Here is a 20,000-nt window from a genome sequence, read left to right on the forward strand (position 1 = left end):
ACAATCTTCAGATTGGATTGACGCTTGTTTACTCACCTGTGTGTGTGTGTGTGTGTGTGTGTGTGTGTGTGTGTGTGTGTGTGTGTGTGTGTGTGTGTGTGTGTGTGTGTGTGTGCGTTCTTGCACGTGTCTCTCTCTCTCTGTGTGACATTGCAACGCAGCATGCTTGGTGAGTGTGATTTCTGTCTAAACTGGCAGTGGAGGGAGACAGACTCTGTCTAAACTGGCAGTGGAGGGAGACAGACTGTCTAAACTGGCAGTGGATGGAGACAGACTCTGTCTAAACTGGCAGTGGATGGAGACAGACTCTGTCTAAACTGGCAGTGGAGGGAGACAGACTGTCTAAACTGGCAGTGGTGGAGACAGACTCGGTCTAAACTGGCAGTAGAGGGAGACAGACTGTCTAAACTGGCAGTGGATGGAGACAGACTCTGTCTAAACTGGCAGTGGAAGGAGACAGACTGTCTAAACTGGCAGTGGATGGAGACAGACTCTGTCTAAACTGGCAGTGGAGGGAGACAGACTCTGTCTAAACTGGCAGTGGATGGAGACAGACTCTGTCTAAACTGGCAGTGGAGGGAGACAGACTGTCTAAACTGGCAGTGGAGGAAGACAGACTCGGTCTAAACTGGCAGTAGAGGGAGACAGACTGTCTAAACTGGCAGTGGATGGAGACAGACTCTGTCTAAACTGGCAGTGGAAGGAGACAGACTGTCTAAACTGGCAGTGGATGGAGACAGACTCTGTCTAAACTGGCAGTGGAGGGAGACAGACTCGGTCTAAACTGGCAGTGGTGGAGACAGACTCTGTCTAAACTGGCAGTGGATGGAGACAGACTGTCTAAACTGGCTGTGGATGGAGACAGACTCTGTCTAAACTGGCAGTGGAGGGAGACAGACTGTCTAAACTGGCAGTGGAGGGAGACAGACTGTCTAAACTGGCAGTGGATGGAGACAGACTCTGTCTAAACTGGCAGTGTAGGGAGATAGACTGTCTAAACTGGCAGTGGAGGGAGACAGACTGTCTAAACTGGCAGTGGATGGAGACAGACTGTCTAAACTGGCAGTGGATGGAGACAGACTCTGTCTAAACTGGCAGTGGATGGAGACAGACTCTGTCTAAACTGGCAGTGGATTGAGACAGACTCTGTCTAAACTGGCAGTGGATGGAGACAGACTCTGTCTAAACTGGCAGTGGATTGAGACAGACTCTGTCTGAACTGGCAGTGGAGGGAGACAGACTGTGCTCCTTTCATTTTAATCACACATCCTCATCCAGCCCTCCTCTTCCCCCTCCTCTTCCCCACGTCCTCATCCAGCCCTCCTCTTCCCCCTCCTCTTCCCCACGTCCTCATCCTCCCCCATCCACCTGCTGCTGATATATTCTCATAATGGCCCAATGCTGGTTTTGAGACCTGTCAATCTGACAACAGATATATCTCACATCACAGGAAATTGTCTTTATTTTTTGTGGTGTCATAAATTAAACGTATTCACATTCCATTAAGCTGTAGTCATTAAACATATTTCATGTTCATCATTCAACTTCAGTCATCATATTTCATGTTTATCACTAAAACTTCAGTCATCATATTTCATGTTTATCACTAAAACTTCAGTCATAATATTTCATGTTTATCACTAGACTTCAGTCATTATCAGCATTGTTTTCCCATAGTGATGTTTTTTGGCCGGTAGCAAATGAACAACATTTTCTTCAAGGTGACGTGAAAACACCACTTGGAATGTAACTTAAACTGTTACAAATTCAGATTGCAAGAACTGAAAGAAAGAACTGAAAGCCAGACACATACATAATGTCGTGGAAATTTCCTTAATTACCAAATGATGAGAGAGCAAATCACACACGAGTCAGAGTTATGCTTAATCTTCACCTTTAATAATAATTAAGCTTTTGCAATAGCATTTTGACTTTCAACAGTTCATTATCTCTAAATGAAAAGTTGAGAGTCCCAACATAATGGCAAATGGGTTCCTTTATAGCAAAGATCCACCCCCTCTCAAGACGACATGACAAAACACAGGTCTTAGGAACTTACACAAAGAAAAAACCTTACTTCAGAGAGAATATCCCCTAGTCAGACAGAGTGGGCTATAAATTATCGTTCAGTTTGGTCTCCTAAACAAAGCTCTTATCTCCTCCTTGGTACAAAATGGTACCAAGACATTACCCCCACCCTATGATATATATCAAATTGTCATTTAGATAGAACCAATTCTAAATACGACCAATCAGAGGACAAACTCACGGAGAGGAGAGTGACCCTATAGGTCAACAAAGAGGGAGCATAGAATGATTCCAGACACTGTCACCCTCCTTTTCCCGATGAGAAAATTAGGGAGTCACTGGCACACAGAAAATATATGTTTACACATGATGACCCCTTGACCTCTCCCCTCTATGCGGCCCATGCAACTTAGTCCTGACATAGAACAGATAACTGCCAATGGCCACCACTATAGTACAACAAAATACATTCTTATGAGAAATAACTCTTAAGCATATCATGGAAATAAAACATCTTATCTATGTTACCCAACTAATTCTGATCATTCCCTAACAATGTGTATACAGGTGTATCCAAGTAGGGAGGTGTATCCCAGTAGGGAGGTGTATCCCAGTAGGGGAGGTGTATCCAAGTAGGGGAGGTGTATCCAAGTAGGGGAGGTGTATCCAAGTAGGGGAGGTGTATCCAAGTAGGGGAGGTGTATCCAAGTAGGGAGGTGTATCCAAGTAGGGAGGTGTATCCAAGTAGGGAGGTGTATCCAAGTAGGGAGGTGTATCCAAGTAGGGAGGTGTATCCAAGTAGGGGAGGTGTATCCCAGTAGGGAGGCGTATCCCAGTAGGGGGGTGTATCCCAGTAGGGAGGTGTATCCCAGTAGGGAGGCGTATCCCAGTAGGGGGGTGTATCCCAGTATGGGAGGTGTATCCCAGTAGGGGAGGTGTATCCCAGTAGGGGGGTGTATCCCAGTAGGGAGGTGTATCCCAGTAGGGGGAGGTGTATCCCAGTAGGGAGGTGTATCCCAGTAGGGGAGGTGTATCCCAGTAGGGGAGGTGTATCCCAGTAGGGAGGTGTATCCCAGTAGGAGAGGTGTATCCCAGTAGGGGAGGTGTAGCCCAGTAGGGAGGTGTATCCCAGGGAAGGTATATCCCATTAGGGGAGGTGTATCCCAGTAGGGGGAGGTGTATCCCAGTAGGGAGGTATATCCCATTAGGGGAGGTGTATCCCAGTAGGGAGGTGTATCCCAGTAGGGAGGTGTATCCCATTAGGGGAGGTGTAGCCCAGTAGGGAGGTGTATCCCAGGGAAGGTATATCCCATTAGGGGAGGTGTATCCCAGTAGGGAGGTATATCCCATTAGGGGAGGTGTATCCCAGGGAAGGTATATCCCATTAGGGGAGGTGTATCCCAGGGAAGGTATATCCCATTAGGGGAGGTGTATCCCAGTAGGGAGATGTGTTATTCCCCAAACCCTCCACACTTTACTCCCAAATCTGGTTGTGTCCCAGATTACACCTTTTGGCCCCTGGTCTAAAGTTGTGCACTACATATGGAATAGGGTTCAATAGGGCTCTGGCCTAAACTAGTACACTATGTAGGGAATAGGGTTCTCTTATGTCTCTATTGTTTGGTGTTCAGCACTGAAGATGTGTGTGTGTGTGTGTGAGTGCGTGCGTGCGTGCATGCGTGTGTGCGTGCGTGTGTGAGTGCGTGTGTGTGTGAATGCGTGTGCGTGTGCGTTTGTGAAGCAGAGTCCATACCAACAGCTATGAATAAATCCCTAAGCCCCTGAGCAATACTCCCAGTCGGTTTAAGATAGAATGTTTCCTTGGGGGAAAAATAACCTGTGGTTTCCTTGGTTACCCCCATTGGCTCAGAGCACAAACTTGACCTTTTTCCACTGCCATTTTCTTTTTTGTTTGCTTGTTTTGGTCAATTACAAAACTACATTTAACGTAGCTGTCCAGTGTTCTAGATTTCTATGAAATATGACCTATACTTAATTAAAATATGAATGAAATTGACCCCCCTCCCCCTCCAAAAAAAATAATACTATATATTTAAGAATGTTTTAAAAGCAGCCTCTCTCTGTGCCCCTGCTAGGCCTGTTAGGACACAATAGAATGGTGTGGGCGTATCTGATTTACCAGCCTAGACACTCATGTACTTGGATTTTCAAAATAAGCAACCAACTCCACATGGGGTATGGCTGTACGTCCTTTCTAGTAGGCTTGGTTTGTTTTACCCGTACAGCAGCTTTAAACAAGTCAAATAATATAAGGCTGGAATAAGGATTTTTGAAAAGGATTATGGAACTACTAGGGCACTTTACTATAACAGCAATACATAAAGACTGATTATTTCACAAATGGGATTTGTTTCTGTCGATTGCTTTGTCACTTCTTGATGTTTTTTGTTGTTAGCTAGCTCGCTAGCTGCTAGCTGTGATTGCTAATAGCTAAGCTAACCTACTTCTGCTACCTACAGTATATCAGTCAACAACAGCTAACTAAATAGCTTCTAAGACATCAGAACAGCGGTTACTATCCATGATTTGGGATTGAGATGTACTTTACTTTTTCAGACTTTATTTGTCCCAATGGAAAAAAAATGTCAGTCAATTGCACAGGACATACTGATCACCCCAGACCAGAGCCTAGTCCCCGACACTCAGAAGAGAAAGAGACTGTGATATAGATGCCGATATGTGGGCACCCTGATCAAACTACTGCGGCAACATAATAACAAATGGAGGACAAACTGAACGAGCTCCGTTCGAGACTATCCTTTCGGCGTAATATCCTATGTTTATAAGAAACTTCGCTGAACAGTTTCTGGGAAGCTCAAGGTGGGTGGTGTGTTTATTTATTTTTTTAAATAAATAAATGCAGTATGGGGATGAGGTTGTTGGATGGGCTTTTTACAGATGGGCTATGTACAGGTGTGTGTCTCTTTGTTGACAACAGCTGGTACGCAATTTCTAATATTAAGGAAGTCTCGAGGTTCTGCTCGTTGGAATAGCTCCTGATAAGCTGTAGACTATTTACCATTTAACATTTTCATCCCTATTTTTTCGTAGCTGTTTATTTTTTTTACCACAAACCGATGCTGGCACAAAGATCGCACTCAACGGGATTTAGATTTTAGATTTGCCATAAACAAACAAGAAATGCTCATCCAGAGATGGCCAGTGATTTAAATTCAGAAAAACTGAAATTCTTCTCACCTCATTTTTAACTAGAGGCGAAAATAACTCTAGATCGCCTTTACTCCGCGCACAAGAGACATATACAAAGCTCTCCCTCGCCCTCCATTTGGCTAATCTGACCATAACTCTATTCTCCTGATTCTCCTGATTCCTGTTTACAAGCAAAAACTCAAACAGGAAGAACCTCAATACAGAAGTGATCCGATGAAGCGGATGCTAAGCTACAGGACTGTTTCATTAATAAGTGCATAGACTACGTTGTCCCCACAGTGACCGTACGTACATATCCTAACCAGAAGCCATGGATTACAGGCAACATCCACACTGAACTAAAAGCTAGAGCTGCTGCTTTGAAGGAGTGGGACACTAATCCGTATGCTTAGAAGAAATCACGCTACACCCTCTGACGAACCATCAATCGTTAATACAGGACACTGGCTCTGACGCTCATTGGGTGTGGCAGTGCTTGTAAACTAACAAAAGGAAACCCAGCCGCGAGCTGCTCAGTGACACGAGCCAATCAGACGAGCTAAATTCCTTATATGCTCGCTTCAAGGTGAGCAACACTGAAACATGCATGAGAGCATCAGTTGTTAGGGACGACTATGTGATCACACTCGCCACTGCCGATGTTAGTAAAACCTTTAAAACCGATTAACATTCACAAGGCCACTGTGGGCCAGACGAATTACCAGGACGCATACTCAGAGCATGTGCTGACCAGCTGGCTAATGTCTTCACTGACATTTTCAACCTCTCCCTGACCAAGTCTGTAATACAATGTTTTAAGCAGACCGCCATAGTCCCTGTGCTCAAGAACTCCATGGTAACCTGTCTAAATGACTTTCACCCCGTAAGCACTCACATCTGTAGCCATGAAATAGTTTGAAAGGCTGGTCATGACACACATCAACACCATCATCCCAGACACCCTGGACCCACTCCAATTTCCATACCGCCTCAACGGATGCAATCTCTATTGCACTCCACACTGTCCTCTCCCACTTGGACAAGAGGCACACCTAGGGCTGGGCGATATGACCAAAATCTCATATCCCGATATCGGTCATTTCATATCCCGATAACGATACATATCATGATATAGCACATTTCCTGTAAATTCAATGAATAAATATTTTAAATAAAATGACTACTATTTCTTATTACATTTTGAATTACACTCAACAAATAAAATAATACTTACTCATATTTGATTATTTCTCCTTTTATTTAGAACCTTTGTGCAAATGTTCAATTAAGCATTTTAACAAAATATAAAATATTAATGTATAAAATCTAAAAAGGTAAATAGAAAACACTTAAACTATAGTTGCAAACAAAATAAATACGCCTGAATTGGGGGTTTGTTTTGAGCACTCAACTGTACTTTTTTTTGGTCTCATCCGTGGTACTCTCTTCGTACTGTTTCACATAATTTGTGCGTAGGTGGTAAAAGAGGATACTGGTGTTTGAGCCTGTTGCCGAGGCCGGCCTGTGGCATATTTTTCAGAGGACAGCTTCCTGGTCCTTGTCAGACTTTTCATACCCAAACCATGTCCATGAGACCGAAGTAGCCTCTCTTTTAGGTGTCTCCGTGGCTCTGTGTCTCTGTGGCTCTGTGTCTCCGTGGCTCTGTGTCTCCGTGGCTCTGTGTCACGTTCACTCTCTTTTAGGTGTCTCCGTGGCTCTGTGTCTCCGTGGCTCTATGTCTCCGTCGCTCTGTGTCTCCGTGGCTCTGTGTCTCCGTGGCTCTGTGTCTCCGTGGCTCTGTGTCTCCGTGGCTCTGTGTCACGTTCACTCTCTTTTAGGTGTCTCCGTGGCTCTGTGTCTCCGTGGCTCTGTGTCTCCGTGGCTCTGTGTCTCCGTGGCTCTGTGTCTCCGTGGCTCTATGTCTCCGTGGCTCTGTGTCTCCGTGGCTGTGTGTCTCCGTGGCTCTATGTCTCCGTGGCTCTGTGTCTCCGTGGCTCTGTGTCTCCGTGGCTCTGTGTCACATTCACTCTCTTTTAGGTATCTCCGTGGCTCTGTGTCTCCGTGGCTCTGTGTCTCCGTGGCTCTGTGTCTCCGTGGCTCTGTGGCTCCGTGGCTCTGTGTCTCCGTGGCTCTGTGTCACGTTCACTCTCTTTTAGGTGTCTCCGTGGTTCTGTGTCTCCGTGGCTCTGTGTCTCCGTGGCTCTGTGTCTCCGTGGCTCTGTGTCACGTTCACTCTCTTTTAGGTGTCTCCGTGGCTCTGTGTCACGTTCACTCTCCTCTGTGTTTGTTTGTGTTACAAATTTCTTTCCACATGTGTGGAAGAACGCAAAGTGTTGTCCATTTGACAAAAAATATTGCCGTAAAGAGTGTGATTTGCGGAACAACAAAATGTAAGACTAAGGTAAGGACCCTGGGACTGAACATCTGGAAGTTCTGGAATGCTTTTGTAAGAGACGAGGCACAAAAGTAAATTACAGTATCATCAGCATAAAAATGAAGCTGCGCATTTTGGACATTTTTGTCTAAATCATTTATATTAGGACTAAGAGGACTAAGTACAGAGCCTTGGGGCACACCATTAAAGACAGACAATTTAACAGACATAAGCCCATCAAATTGAGTGCACTGAGTTCTATCAGACAGATAGATAGCAAACCATGCAACTGCATGCTCTGAATGACCTACACTCGACAATCTCTGCCTTAGTATAATATGATCAACTGTATCAAAAGCCTTAGAGAGATCAATATAGCCTAGTTATCATTACTCAGTACTGGTAATAATTTAATATTAATTCTCTTATTATTTAGTGTTTCTCTTTTCTCTATTTTCTTTCTCTCGGCGTTGTTGGGAAGGGCTTGTCATTAAGCATTTCATAGTTAGGCCACACCTTTTGATTTCTTTGTTATTTTTCAAGATCACTCCATTGAAAATCACCCATTGTACGGAAAATCACTCATTTTACTGAATCAAATCAAATCAAATCAAATGTATTTATATAGCCCTTTGTACATCAGCTGATATCTCAAAGTGCTGTACAGAAACACAGCCTAAAACCCCAAACAGCAAGCAATGCAGGTGTAGAAGCACCGTGGCTAGGAAGAACTCCCTGAAAGCTAGGAAGAAACCTAGAGAGGAACCAGGCTAGAGAGGAACCAGGCTATGAGGGGTGGCCAGTCCTCTTCTGGCTGTGCTGAGTGGAGATGATAACAGAACATGGCCAAGATGTTCAAATGTTCATAAATGACCAGCATGGTCAAATAATAATAATCACAGTAGTTGTCGAGGGTGCAGCAAGTCAGTCCGCAGGAGTAAATGTCAGTTGGCTTTTCATTGCCGTCCGTAATGTATCACCCATTGTACTGAAGATCACCCATTATACTGAAGATCACCCGTTATACTGAAGATCACCCATTGTACTGAAGATCACCCATTATACTGAAAATCACACATTATACTGAAGATCACCCATTATACTGAAGCTCACCCATTATACTGAAGATCACCCATTGTACTGAAGATCACCCATTATACTGAAGATCACCCATTATACTGAAGATCACCCATTGTACTGAAGATCACCCATTATACTGAAGATCACCCGTTATACTGAAGATCACCCATTATACTGAAGATCACCCATTATACTGAAGATCACCCATTGTACTGAAGATCACCCATTATACTTAAGATCACCCATTATACTGAAGATCACCCATTATACTGAAGATCACCCATTATACTGAAGATCACCCATTATACTGAAAATCACCCATTATACTGAAGATCACCCATTATACTGAAGATCACCCATTATACTGAATATCACCCATTGTACTGAAGATCACCCATTATACTGAAGATCACCCATTATACTGAAGATCACCCATTGTACTGAAGATCACCCATTATACTGAAGATCACCCATTATACTGAAGATCACCCATTGTACTGAAGATCACCCATTATACTGAAGATCACCTGTTATACTGAAGATCACCCATTATACTGAAGATCACCCATTATACTGAAGATCACCCATTGTACTGAAGATCACCCATTATACTGAATATCACCCGTTATACTGAAGATCACCCATTATACTGAAGATCACCCATTATACTGAAGATCACCCATTGTACTGAATATCACCCATTATACTTAAGATCACCCATTATACTGAAGATCACCCATTATACTGAAGATCACCCATTATACTGAAGATCACCCATTATACTGAAAATCACCCATTATACTGAAGATCACCCATTATACTGAAGATCACCCATTATACTGAAGATCACCCATTGTACTGAAGATCACCCATTATACTGAAGATCACCCATTATTCTGAAGATCACCCATTGTACTGAAGATCACCCATTATACTGAAGATCGCCCATTATACTGAAGATCACCCATTGTACTGAAGATCACCCATTATACTGAAGATCACCCGTTATACTGAAGATCACCCATTATACTGAAGATCACCCATTATACTTAAGATCACCCATTATACTGAAAATCACCCATTATACTGAAGATCACCCATTATACTGAAGATCACCCATTATACTGAAGATCACCCATTATACTGAAAATCACCCATTATACTGAAGATCACCCATTATACTGAAGATCACCCATTATACTGAAGATCACCCATTGTACTGAAGATCACCCATTATACTGAAGATCACCCATTATTCTGAAGATCACCCATTGTACTGAAGATCACCCATTATACTGAAGATCACCCATTATACTGAAAATCACCCATTGTACTGAAGATCACCCATTATACTGAAGATCACCCGTTATACTGAAGATCACCCATTATACTGAAGATCACCCATTATACTTAAGATCACCCATTATACTGAAAATCACCCATTATACTGAAGATCACCCATTGTAATGAAAATGTGACTAAATTGATAGATAACTGCTGAACTGGTGAGTTTTCAGGAAGGTTAATAGGTACTATTTTAGAAATAATCTTTTGACAAAATGTTTTTATTAAAAAGGTTCATTAAAGTTCAGGAACTCTTATATTATTATTTGTATTCAATGTTTTCAACCTTTCATCACAATATAAATAGGTATACGTTTTAAAACTAATAATACTCTGTCTGTGGGAAGTTTTAAAAGAGGCCGCGACTCTGTGTAGCCTAGCACATTGCAAGGTCAACTGAATTTGAATATAAATAGGTTTTAGGGAGGATTTCCTCTGCAATAGCAACCTGCACTAGTACAGATAAATAAAGAGTGGATAGAATCCACAGAGACTCAAATCTCACTCTGCATTGCAGTATTTACGTCACAGCATTTAAGCAAAGGCCTTTCTCTTTTCAAATTGTGGAATAATTTTATTCCCAGAAACCGCCCAAATGCGTGAAGTGTCTGTTGGACCAACTTGTCAAACTTGGCCCTTTGTTAGCCAATAGAGAGAGCCGGGAGAAACTCACGGTGCAGAGGCATTGGCTTAATCTACCAATCAATCATCTCCCTTCGCAGGTAGATTATTCTAATTTGACACTTGTGTCCATTTGAAGATTAAGTAGACTGAGTAAATCACGTTTTTTTGGTCTGTGATATGAATGGCAAAATCAGACATCGTGTCTAGTGCCTGCCTGATTTATAGACAGCCATAGAGATATTAAATACACATACAGGGTGTGATTTGTTGATTGTTTTTCCCTATTGACATTAACAACATAATGTAGCCCTATAGCACATAACGTAGACTATATAACATAATGTAGACTATAGAACATAATGTAGACTATAGAACATAATGTAGACTATAAAAAATAATGTAGACTATAAAACATAATGTAGACTATAAAACATAATGTAGACTATAAAACGTAATGTAGACTATAGAACATAATGTAGACTATAGAACATAATGTAGACTATAGAACATAATGTAGACTATAGAACATAATGTAGACTATAAAACATAATGTAGACTATAAAACATAATGTAGACTATAGAACATAATGTAGACTATAAAACATAAGGTAGACTATAAAACATAATGTAGACTATAGAACATAATGTAGACTATAAAACATAATGTAGACTATAGAACATAATATAGACTATAAAACATAATGTAGACCCATAGAACATAATGAAGACCTGTAGAACATAATGTAGACCCATAGAACATAATGTAGACCTCTAAATCATAATGTAGACCTCTAAAACATAATGTAGACTTCTAAAACATAATGTAGACCTCTAAAACATAATGTAGACTATAGAACATAATGTAGACCTGTAGAACATAATGTAGACCTCTAAAACATAATGTAGACCTCTAAAACATAATATAGAACTGTATAACATAATGTAGACTATAGAACATAATGTAGACTATAAAACATAATATAGACCTGTATAACATAATGTAGACTATAGAACATAATGTAGACTATAAAACATAATATAGACCTGTAGAACATAATGTAGACTATAGAACATAATGTAGACCTCTAAAACGTAATGTAGACCTCTAAAACATAATATAGACCTGTATAACATAATGTAGACTATAGAACATAATGTAGACTATAAAACATAATGTTGACCTCTAAATCATAATGTAGACCCCTAAAACATAATGTAGACCTCTAAAACATAATATAGAACTGTAGAACATAATGTAGACTATAGAACATAATGTAGACTACAGAACATAATATAGACTATAGAACATAATGTAGACTATAGAACATAATGTAGACTACAGAACATAATATAGACTATAGAACATAATGTAGACTACAGAACATAATGTAGACTATAGAACATAATGTAGACTATAGAACATAATGTAGACTACAGAACATAATGTAGACTACAGAACATAATGCAGACTATAAAACATAATGTAGACTACAAAACAAAATGTAGACCTCTAAAACATAATGTAGACCTCTAAATCATAATGTAGACCTCTAAAACACAATGTAGACTATAGAACATAATGTAGACTATAAAACATAATGTAGACTATAGAACATAATGTAGACTATAAAACATAATGTAGACTATAGAAAATAATGTAGACTATAAAACATAATGTAGACCACAGAACATAATGTAGACTATAGAACATAATGTAGACTATAAAACATAATGTAGACTATAGAACATAATGTAGACTATAAAACATAATGTAGACTATAGAAAATAATGTAGACTATAAAACATAATGTAGACCACAGAATATAATGTAGACTATAGAACATAATGTAGACCTGTAGAACATAATGTAGACCCCTAAAACATAATGTAGACTATAAAACATAATGTAGACTATAAAACATAATGTAGACTATATAACATAATGTAGACTACAGAACATAATGTAGACTATAAAACATAATGTAGACCCGTAGATTATAATGTAGACTATAAAACACAATGTAGAATTGTAGAACATAATGTAGACTATAAAATATAATGTAGACTATAGATCATAATGTAGACTATAGAAAATAATGTAGACTATAGATCATAATGTAGACTATAGAAAATAATGTAGACTATAAAACATAATGTAGACTACAGAACATAATGTAGACTATAAAACATAATGTAGACTATAGAAAATAATGTAGACTATAAAACATAATGTAGACTATAGAACATAATGTAGACTTTAGAACATAATGTAGACTATAGAACATAATGTAGACTACAGAACATAATGTAGACTATAAAACATAATGTAGACTATAGAACATAATGTAGACTATAAAACATAATGTAGACTATAAAACATAATGTAGACTACAGAACATAATGTAGACTATAGAACATAATGTAGACCTGTAGACTTTTATGTTCTCTTCCTATCTACTACCGTCAACATGAGGTGAATTCTCTCCATGACTGTCTATGGGCTAAGATGACAACCAGCTTGTTATTGTTGTTGTTGGTGCAAAGAGGGAATTATTGTCCTAAAAGGTTTCCATTTGCAGACAACTCATATTCTCTAATTTAAAATGCATGTATACATTACTTTTTAATTCACTGGGGGTGAATCTAATGGCTTATTTGCCTGCTACAGTCTTCCCTGTCCTCCCTTGTATCCGGGCAGATTTCCCCCTGTGCTTTTCTTAGTGGAGCAATTAGTGCTGGTACAATAAGGCCAAATGACACTTACTGCTTGTCATTCAATCAGTGTGCGTGTGTGTATGTGTGCATGTGTGTGTGTGCGTGTGTGTGTGTGTGTGTGTGTGTGTGTGTGTGTGTCTCTGTGTGTTTGCCATTCTCTTAATCACCACCATGCCACCATTCCAACCTCCAGAGGCTTCCAGAGCTTTAGCACAGAGAGAGAGAGAGACCCCCACACACACACACACACACACACACACACACACAAAAACGCACATACACACACAGAGAGCTCCAACGAGCCTCCCTTTACAGCAATCAAGCCTGTTGTAATCAATTAAGATCATGGTCTGAACGAGGGAACAGGTGGCTGTAAATGTTAATAGATTCTTCTATATCCACGAGGGTTACACAAGATGAATATTGAACACGCTCAACTTGATCTGAGAGAGGATTGGGGCTGCCTCAGGGGTCGCCTCGGTGCCTGTCTGTATATCTGACAAGATGAAGAAACATGGACGGATTCAGGGATGGAAATGAAGCCAGTCCGCTAGCCAGAGGCTAGTACTATTCCGACTAGGCTAGTTGAAAATGTATCAGGGTTCAGCCTAGCAAGCCAGTGAAATGTTGTCTTTTCAAACATCGCATGGGTCCGAATGTTACCCGGGCTAGTAGAAATCTAAGAATACAAAGCACGGCAGGCCAGGGACATAAAATCTGGATGGCTGGGAAGTGAAGGATTGTGGTTCTACATGCTTAAAGTCTCTGATGCGCCTCTTTCTTAATTGTCTTTGCTTCATTCCTTGCAACCTGTTTCCAAAGTTCCTCCCCTGTCCTCTGACCTTCTCCTCCAATACCTGCTGAGAAGCCGCTGGGAGAGAAACCAGGGATCGAGCCAAAGAAGAAAAAACGTTGAGAAAGAGATCGTTAGATTGGCCCAGACCTGACTAAACTATCCCAGAAAAACATTGAGAAAGAGATCGTTAGATTGGCCCAGACCTGACTAAACTATCCCAGAAAAACATTGAGAAAGAGATCGTTAGATTGGCCCAGACCTGACTAAACTATCCCAGAAAAACATTGAGAAAGAGATCGTTAGATTGGCCCAGACCTGACTAAACTATCCCAGAAAAACATTGAGAAAGAGATCGTTAGATTTGCCCAGACCTGACTAAACTATCCCAGAAAAACGCAGCTCAATGCTGCTCCACCCCAGCTTCAGGCAGACAGGAAATTAATCTCGGAAGCTGGTGGAGAAGGGCAATCCCAAATTGCAACCAATTACCTATTTAGTGCACTACTTTTACCCAGGACCAATAGAGTTCCCATAGAGCTCTAGTCAAAAGTAGTGCACTTCCTAGGTCATAGGGTGCCATTTGGGATGTATGATCCAAGGCAGCAGCACGTAGATCAGACTGGATCAGACTGGACTGGATGCATTGGCAGCTGTGTCGTGTGAATTCTAATTGGTTTATTTGCATGTTAACAGGCTCCCTCTCCTCTGCAGATGGCACACTTGGCCATTGTGTGCGTGCGTGCGTGTGCGTGCGTGTGCGCGTGTGTGTGTGCGTGCGTGTGCGTGTGTGTGTGTGTGTGTGCGTGCGTGTGTGCGTGCGTGCGTGTGTGCGTGTGTGTGTGTGTGCGTGTGTGTGTGTGTGTGTGTGTGTGTGTGTGTATGTGTGTGTGTGTGTGCGTGTGTGCGTGTGTGTGTGTGTGCGTGTGTGTGCGTGCGTGCGTGTGTGCGTGTGTGTGTGTACGCACAACTGGCAGTAACACGAGACATGTTTGAGTCAATGTGACAGTCGTTAAACATACGATAGCATTCCTTCACAGTCTCACAGGCACCAGGGTCTACTAGGTAACGAATGTGTCACAAATGGCACCCTATTCCCTAATGGGCCCCGGTCAGAAGTAGTGCACTATGTAGGGAATAGGGTTTCCATTTGGGATGCACTCACAACTGACTGCTCCTGGATTTCAGAAAGGTTTTTTTTACTAATCAGAGCGTTCAGTACTGTAGGTGTCTGTTTGCACAAAGTAGAACCCATGACACGATGGCAGAACTGGAGGGATATGAAGAGTTGTGTTTGACACGTCTACAGATCCCCCTGTCTCTTTTTTTCTATTTTCGTTTTGTAACCTTTAACCTTTGACGAGAGAAAGGAGATGTTGGTTCATTACTGGAATGAAAGAAGAAGAAGACAAAACAAGACTGTTGACGCTGCAGGGACTCTGTCGAATCAATGAACGTGTTCATCGTCTTGTCTCAACAAGCCAAATTAAAGGACATCATTCTGCACCATTAGATACAGAGACATCCATGACAAATGCATGTATAATATATATATATATATATATATATATGATTTGTTTTAAATGTTTAATTGAATTACCGGTAGTTACTTATTATTTTTAACTAGGACATTCACATGCCCTTATACATTAAAACCCATTTTCATAATATGCTATAGATAGATTTACATAATGTCAAAGTGTCCGTTTACAAAACACTGGATCAATAAGAGATCCTAGCTTTTTCACCTGGATTCACCTGGTCAGTCTGTCATGGAAAGAGCAGGTGTTCTTAATGTTTTGTACACTCAGTGTTTATTTAGTGTAGAAGAAGTCTGGGCAGTACACATAATTATGCACCTTCACTGCCGTTATGGAGATACTGTAATCCTTAATTGGATTTTGCCAACGTCTGAGCTGCTCTAAGAGATAATCAAAATGTTATTGTTTTGTAATATATTGTGCAATACTTGTAACTTGTTTTGCGTCCAGTGTAGCTCAGTTAGAAGAGCATAGTGCTTGCAACACCAGGGGTTCTGGGTTCGATTCCCACAGGGGACCAGTATGAACGTGTCTGCACTCACTAACTGTAAATCACTCTGGATGAGAGGCTCTGCTAAATAACTAAGATGTAAATGTAAATTGTTTGGAGATTGAATCCAAGCCTGCCCAGATGGAATCCCTCCTCTTCCTGTCAGGATGTCAGGATTTTTATCATGAAGATTCTGTTTCTCTTATCTAAGCTGTTTCAGTGCAAAGACATGATTTATATTTTACACATTTAAAGATTTGTCAAGCCTGGCCATCTGCATAGTGGGGTAGATGAGGTCAGTACAACATAGTGGGGTAGATGAGGTCAGTACAACATAGTGGGGTAGATGAGGTCAGTACAACATAGTGGGGTAGATGAGGTCAGTACAACATAGTGGGGTAGATGAGGTCAGTACAACATAGTGGGGTAGATGAGGTCAGTACAACATAGTGGGGTAGATGAGGTCAGTACAACATAGTGGGGTAGATGAGGTCAGTACAACATAGTGGGGTAGATGAGGTCAGTACAACATAGTGGGGTAGATGAGGTCAGTACAACATAGTGGGGTAGATGAGGTCAATACAACATAGTGGGGTAGATGAGGTCAGTACAACATAGTGGGTAGATGAGGTCAGTACAACATAGTGGGGTAGATGAGGTCAATACAGCATAGTGGGGTAGATGAGGTCAGTACAACATAGTGGGGTAGATGAGGTCAGTACAACATAGTGTGGGGTAGATGAGGTCAGTACAACATAGTGGGGTAGATGAGGTCAGTACAACATAGTGGGGTAAATGAGGTCAGTACAACATAGTGGGGTAGATGAGGTCAGTACAACATAGTGGGGTAGATGAGGTCAGTACACGACACTTCTTTATCCCATGATGCATTTGATGTTATGGTATTGACATTGTTACAGTGTTATGGTATTGACGTTGTAACAGTGTTATGATATTGACATTGTTTTAATGTTACTTGATGAGGGGAGGAAAAAAACAATTGAATCCATTTTAGAATAAGGCTGTAATGTAACACAAGGTGGAAAAATCATGGGGTTTGAAAACTTTCCGAATGCCACTGTATGTTGCTAAATCAGGTGTTATATACATTGAGTGTACAAAACATTAAGAACACCTGCTCTTTCCATGACATAGACTGACCAGGTGAATCCAGGTGAAATATATGATCCCTTATTGATGTCTCTTGTTAAACCTTCTTCAGTCAGTGTAGATGAAGGGGAGGAGACGGGTTAAAGAAGGGTTTATAATCCCTGAGACAATGGAGACATGGATTGAGTATGTGTATCATTCAGAGGGTGAATGGGCAAGACAAAATATTTAAACGTCTTTGAACGGGCTTTGGTAGTAGGTGCCAGGCGCACCGGTTAATGCCAAGAACTGCAAAGCTGCTGGGTTTTTCACGATCAACAGTTTCCTGTGTGTTTCAAGAATGGTCCACCACCCAAAGGACATCCAGCCAACTTGACACAAAAGTGGGACGCATTGGAGTCAACATGGACCAGCATCCCTGTGGAACACTTTCAACACCTTGTAGAGTCCATGCTCCGACGAATTGAAGCTCTTTTGAGGGCAAAAGGGGGTGCAAATCAATATTAGGAAGGTGTTCCTAATGTTTTGTACACTCAGTGGGAATGTGTTAAATCTGGTGGTCATGCACGGCTTTGTTAGTGGCTCTAGCAAAACAAGGTTGTGGGTTCAATTCCCACAGGAACCACATGTACATTGTAAACATGTGTCCTCTCCCCTGACTGTGTTTCAGAGCATTAAGGTGAGCTGGCAGCCCCCTCCTCCCAACAGCCAGAACGGGTTCATCACCGGCTACAAGCTCCGACACCGGAAGACCGGCCGACGAGGAGACCAGGAGGCCATCGAACCTAACAACTTCTGGTACCTGTTCACAGGTGAGTCTCCTGGTACCTGTTCACAGGTGAGTCTCCTGATACCTGTTCACAGGTGAGTCTCCTGATACTTGTTCACAGGTGAGTCTCCTGGTACCTGTTCACAGGTGAGTCTCCTGGTACCTGTTCACAGGTGAGTCTCCTGATACCTGTTCACAGGTGAGTCTCCTGGTACCTGTTCACAGGTGAGTCTCCTGATACCTGTTCACAGGTGAGTCTCCTGATACCTGTTCACAGGTGAGTCTCCTGATACCTGTTCACAGGTGAGTCTCCTGATACTTGTTCACAGGTGAGTCTCCTGATACCTGTTCACAGGTGAGTCTCCTGATAACTGTTCACAGGCGAGTCTCCTGGTACCTGTTCACAGGTGAGTCTCCTGGTACCTGTTCACAGGTGAGTCTCCTGGTACCTGTTCACAGGTGAGTCTCCTGATACCTGTTCACAGGTGAGTCTCCTGATACCTGTTCACAGGTCAGTCTCCTGATACCTGTTCACAGGTGAGTCTCCTGATACTTGTTCACAGGTGAGTCTCCTGATACCTGTTCACAGGTGAGTCTCCTGATACCTGTTCACAGGTGAGTCTCCTGATACCTGTTCACAGGTGAGTCTCCTGGTACCTGTTCACAGGTGAGTCTCCTGGTACCTGTTCACAGGTGAGTCTCCTGGTACCTGTTCACAGGTGAGTCTCCTGATACCTGTTCACAGGTGAGTCTCCTGATACCTGTTCACAGGTGAGTCTCCTGATACCTGTTCACAGGTGAGTCTCCTGGTACCTGTTCACAGGTGAGTCTCCTGGTACCTGTTCACAGGTGAGTCTCCTGGTACCTGTTCACAGGTGAGTCTCCTGGTACCTGTTCAAAGGTGAGTCTCCTGATACCTGTTCACAGGTGTCTCCTGATACCTGTTCACAGGCGAGTCTCCTGATACTTGTTTACAGGTGAGTCTCCTGATACCTGTTGACAGGTGAGTCTCCTGACACCTGTTCACAGGTGAGTCTCCTGGTACCTGTTCACAGGTGAGTCTCCTGATACCTGTTCACAGGCGAGTCTCCTGATACCTGTTCACAGGTGAGTCTCCTGATACCTGTTCACAGGTGAGTCTCCTGATACCTGTTCACAGATGAGTCTCCTGATACCTGTTCACAGATGAGTCTCCTGATACCTGTTCACAGGTGAGTCTCCTGATACTTGTTTACAGGTGAGACGTATGGTACAGTGCCTGGGGAAAGTATTCATTTCCCTTGACTTGTTCCACATTTTGTTGTGTTGGACTGAATTAAAAATGGATTCATAATAACCATAATGACAAAGTAAAAACATTTTTTTGGACATTTTACATTTCACATTTTGAATGAAATATCTAATTTACATAAGTAGTCAATACATGTTTGAATCGCCTTTGACAGTGATTACAGCTGTGAGTCTTTCTGGGTAAATCTCTAAGAGTGATTACAGCTGAGAGTCTTTCTGGGTAAATCTCTAAGAGCTTTTCACACCTGTGGTCTCATTGATCAATATTGCGTAGATACTATTCTAAAATAATACTTACAAATGGAATTTAGAATGTTTGTACGCAATAAAAAGTGATTTATCAAACAATCCTACAATGCCTGTACAGGTAGGAGATTTTATTTTACCAGGTAAGTTGACTGAGGACACATTCTCATTTACAGCAACGACCTGGGGAATAGTTACAGGGGAGAGGAGGGGGATGAATGAGCCAATTGTAAACTGGGGATTATTAGGTGACCGTGATGGTTTGATGGCCAGATTGGGAATTTAGCCAGGACACCAGGGTTAACACCCCTACTCTTACAATAAGTGCCATGGGATCTTTAATGACCTCAGAGAGTCAAGACACACGTTTAACGTCCCATCCAAAAGACGACATCCTGCACAGGGCAGTGTCCCCAATCACTGCC

At 41.8% G+C, this 20,000-nt stretch overlaps 1 protein-coding gene across 1 annotated transcript in view; it reads left to right on the forward strand.

Moving 5' to 3' along the window:
* LOC139421845 (DCC netrin 1 receptor) overlaps positions 1-20,000 on the forward strand; it is a 729,366-nt gene that overhangs the window by 565,547 nt on the left and 143,819 nt on the right. Inside the window, exon 13 of the mRNA XM_071172971.1 lies at positions 17,941-18,082. Coding sequence (XP_071029072.1) covers positions 17,941-18,082 — 142 coding nt within the window. The remainder of the gene's footprint in view (positions 1-17,940; positions 18,083-20,000) is intronic.

Source organism: Oncorhynchus clarkii, chromosome 12 (genome assembly GCF_045791955.1).
Source record: "Oncorhynchus clarkii lewisi isolate Uvic-CL-2024 chromosome 12, UVic_Ocla_1.0, whole genome shotgun sequence".
In the NCBI taxonomy this organism is placed as follows: domain Eukaryota; kingdom Metazoa; phylum Chordata; class Actinopteri; order Salmoniformes; family Salmonidae; genus Oncorhynchus; species Oncorhynchus clarkii.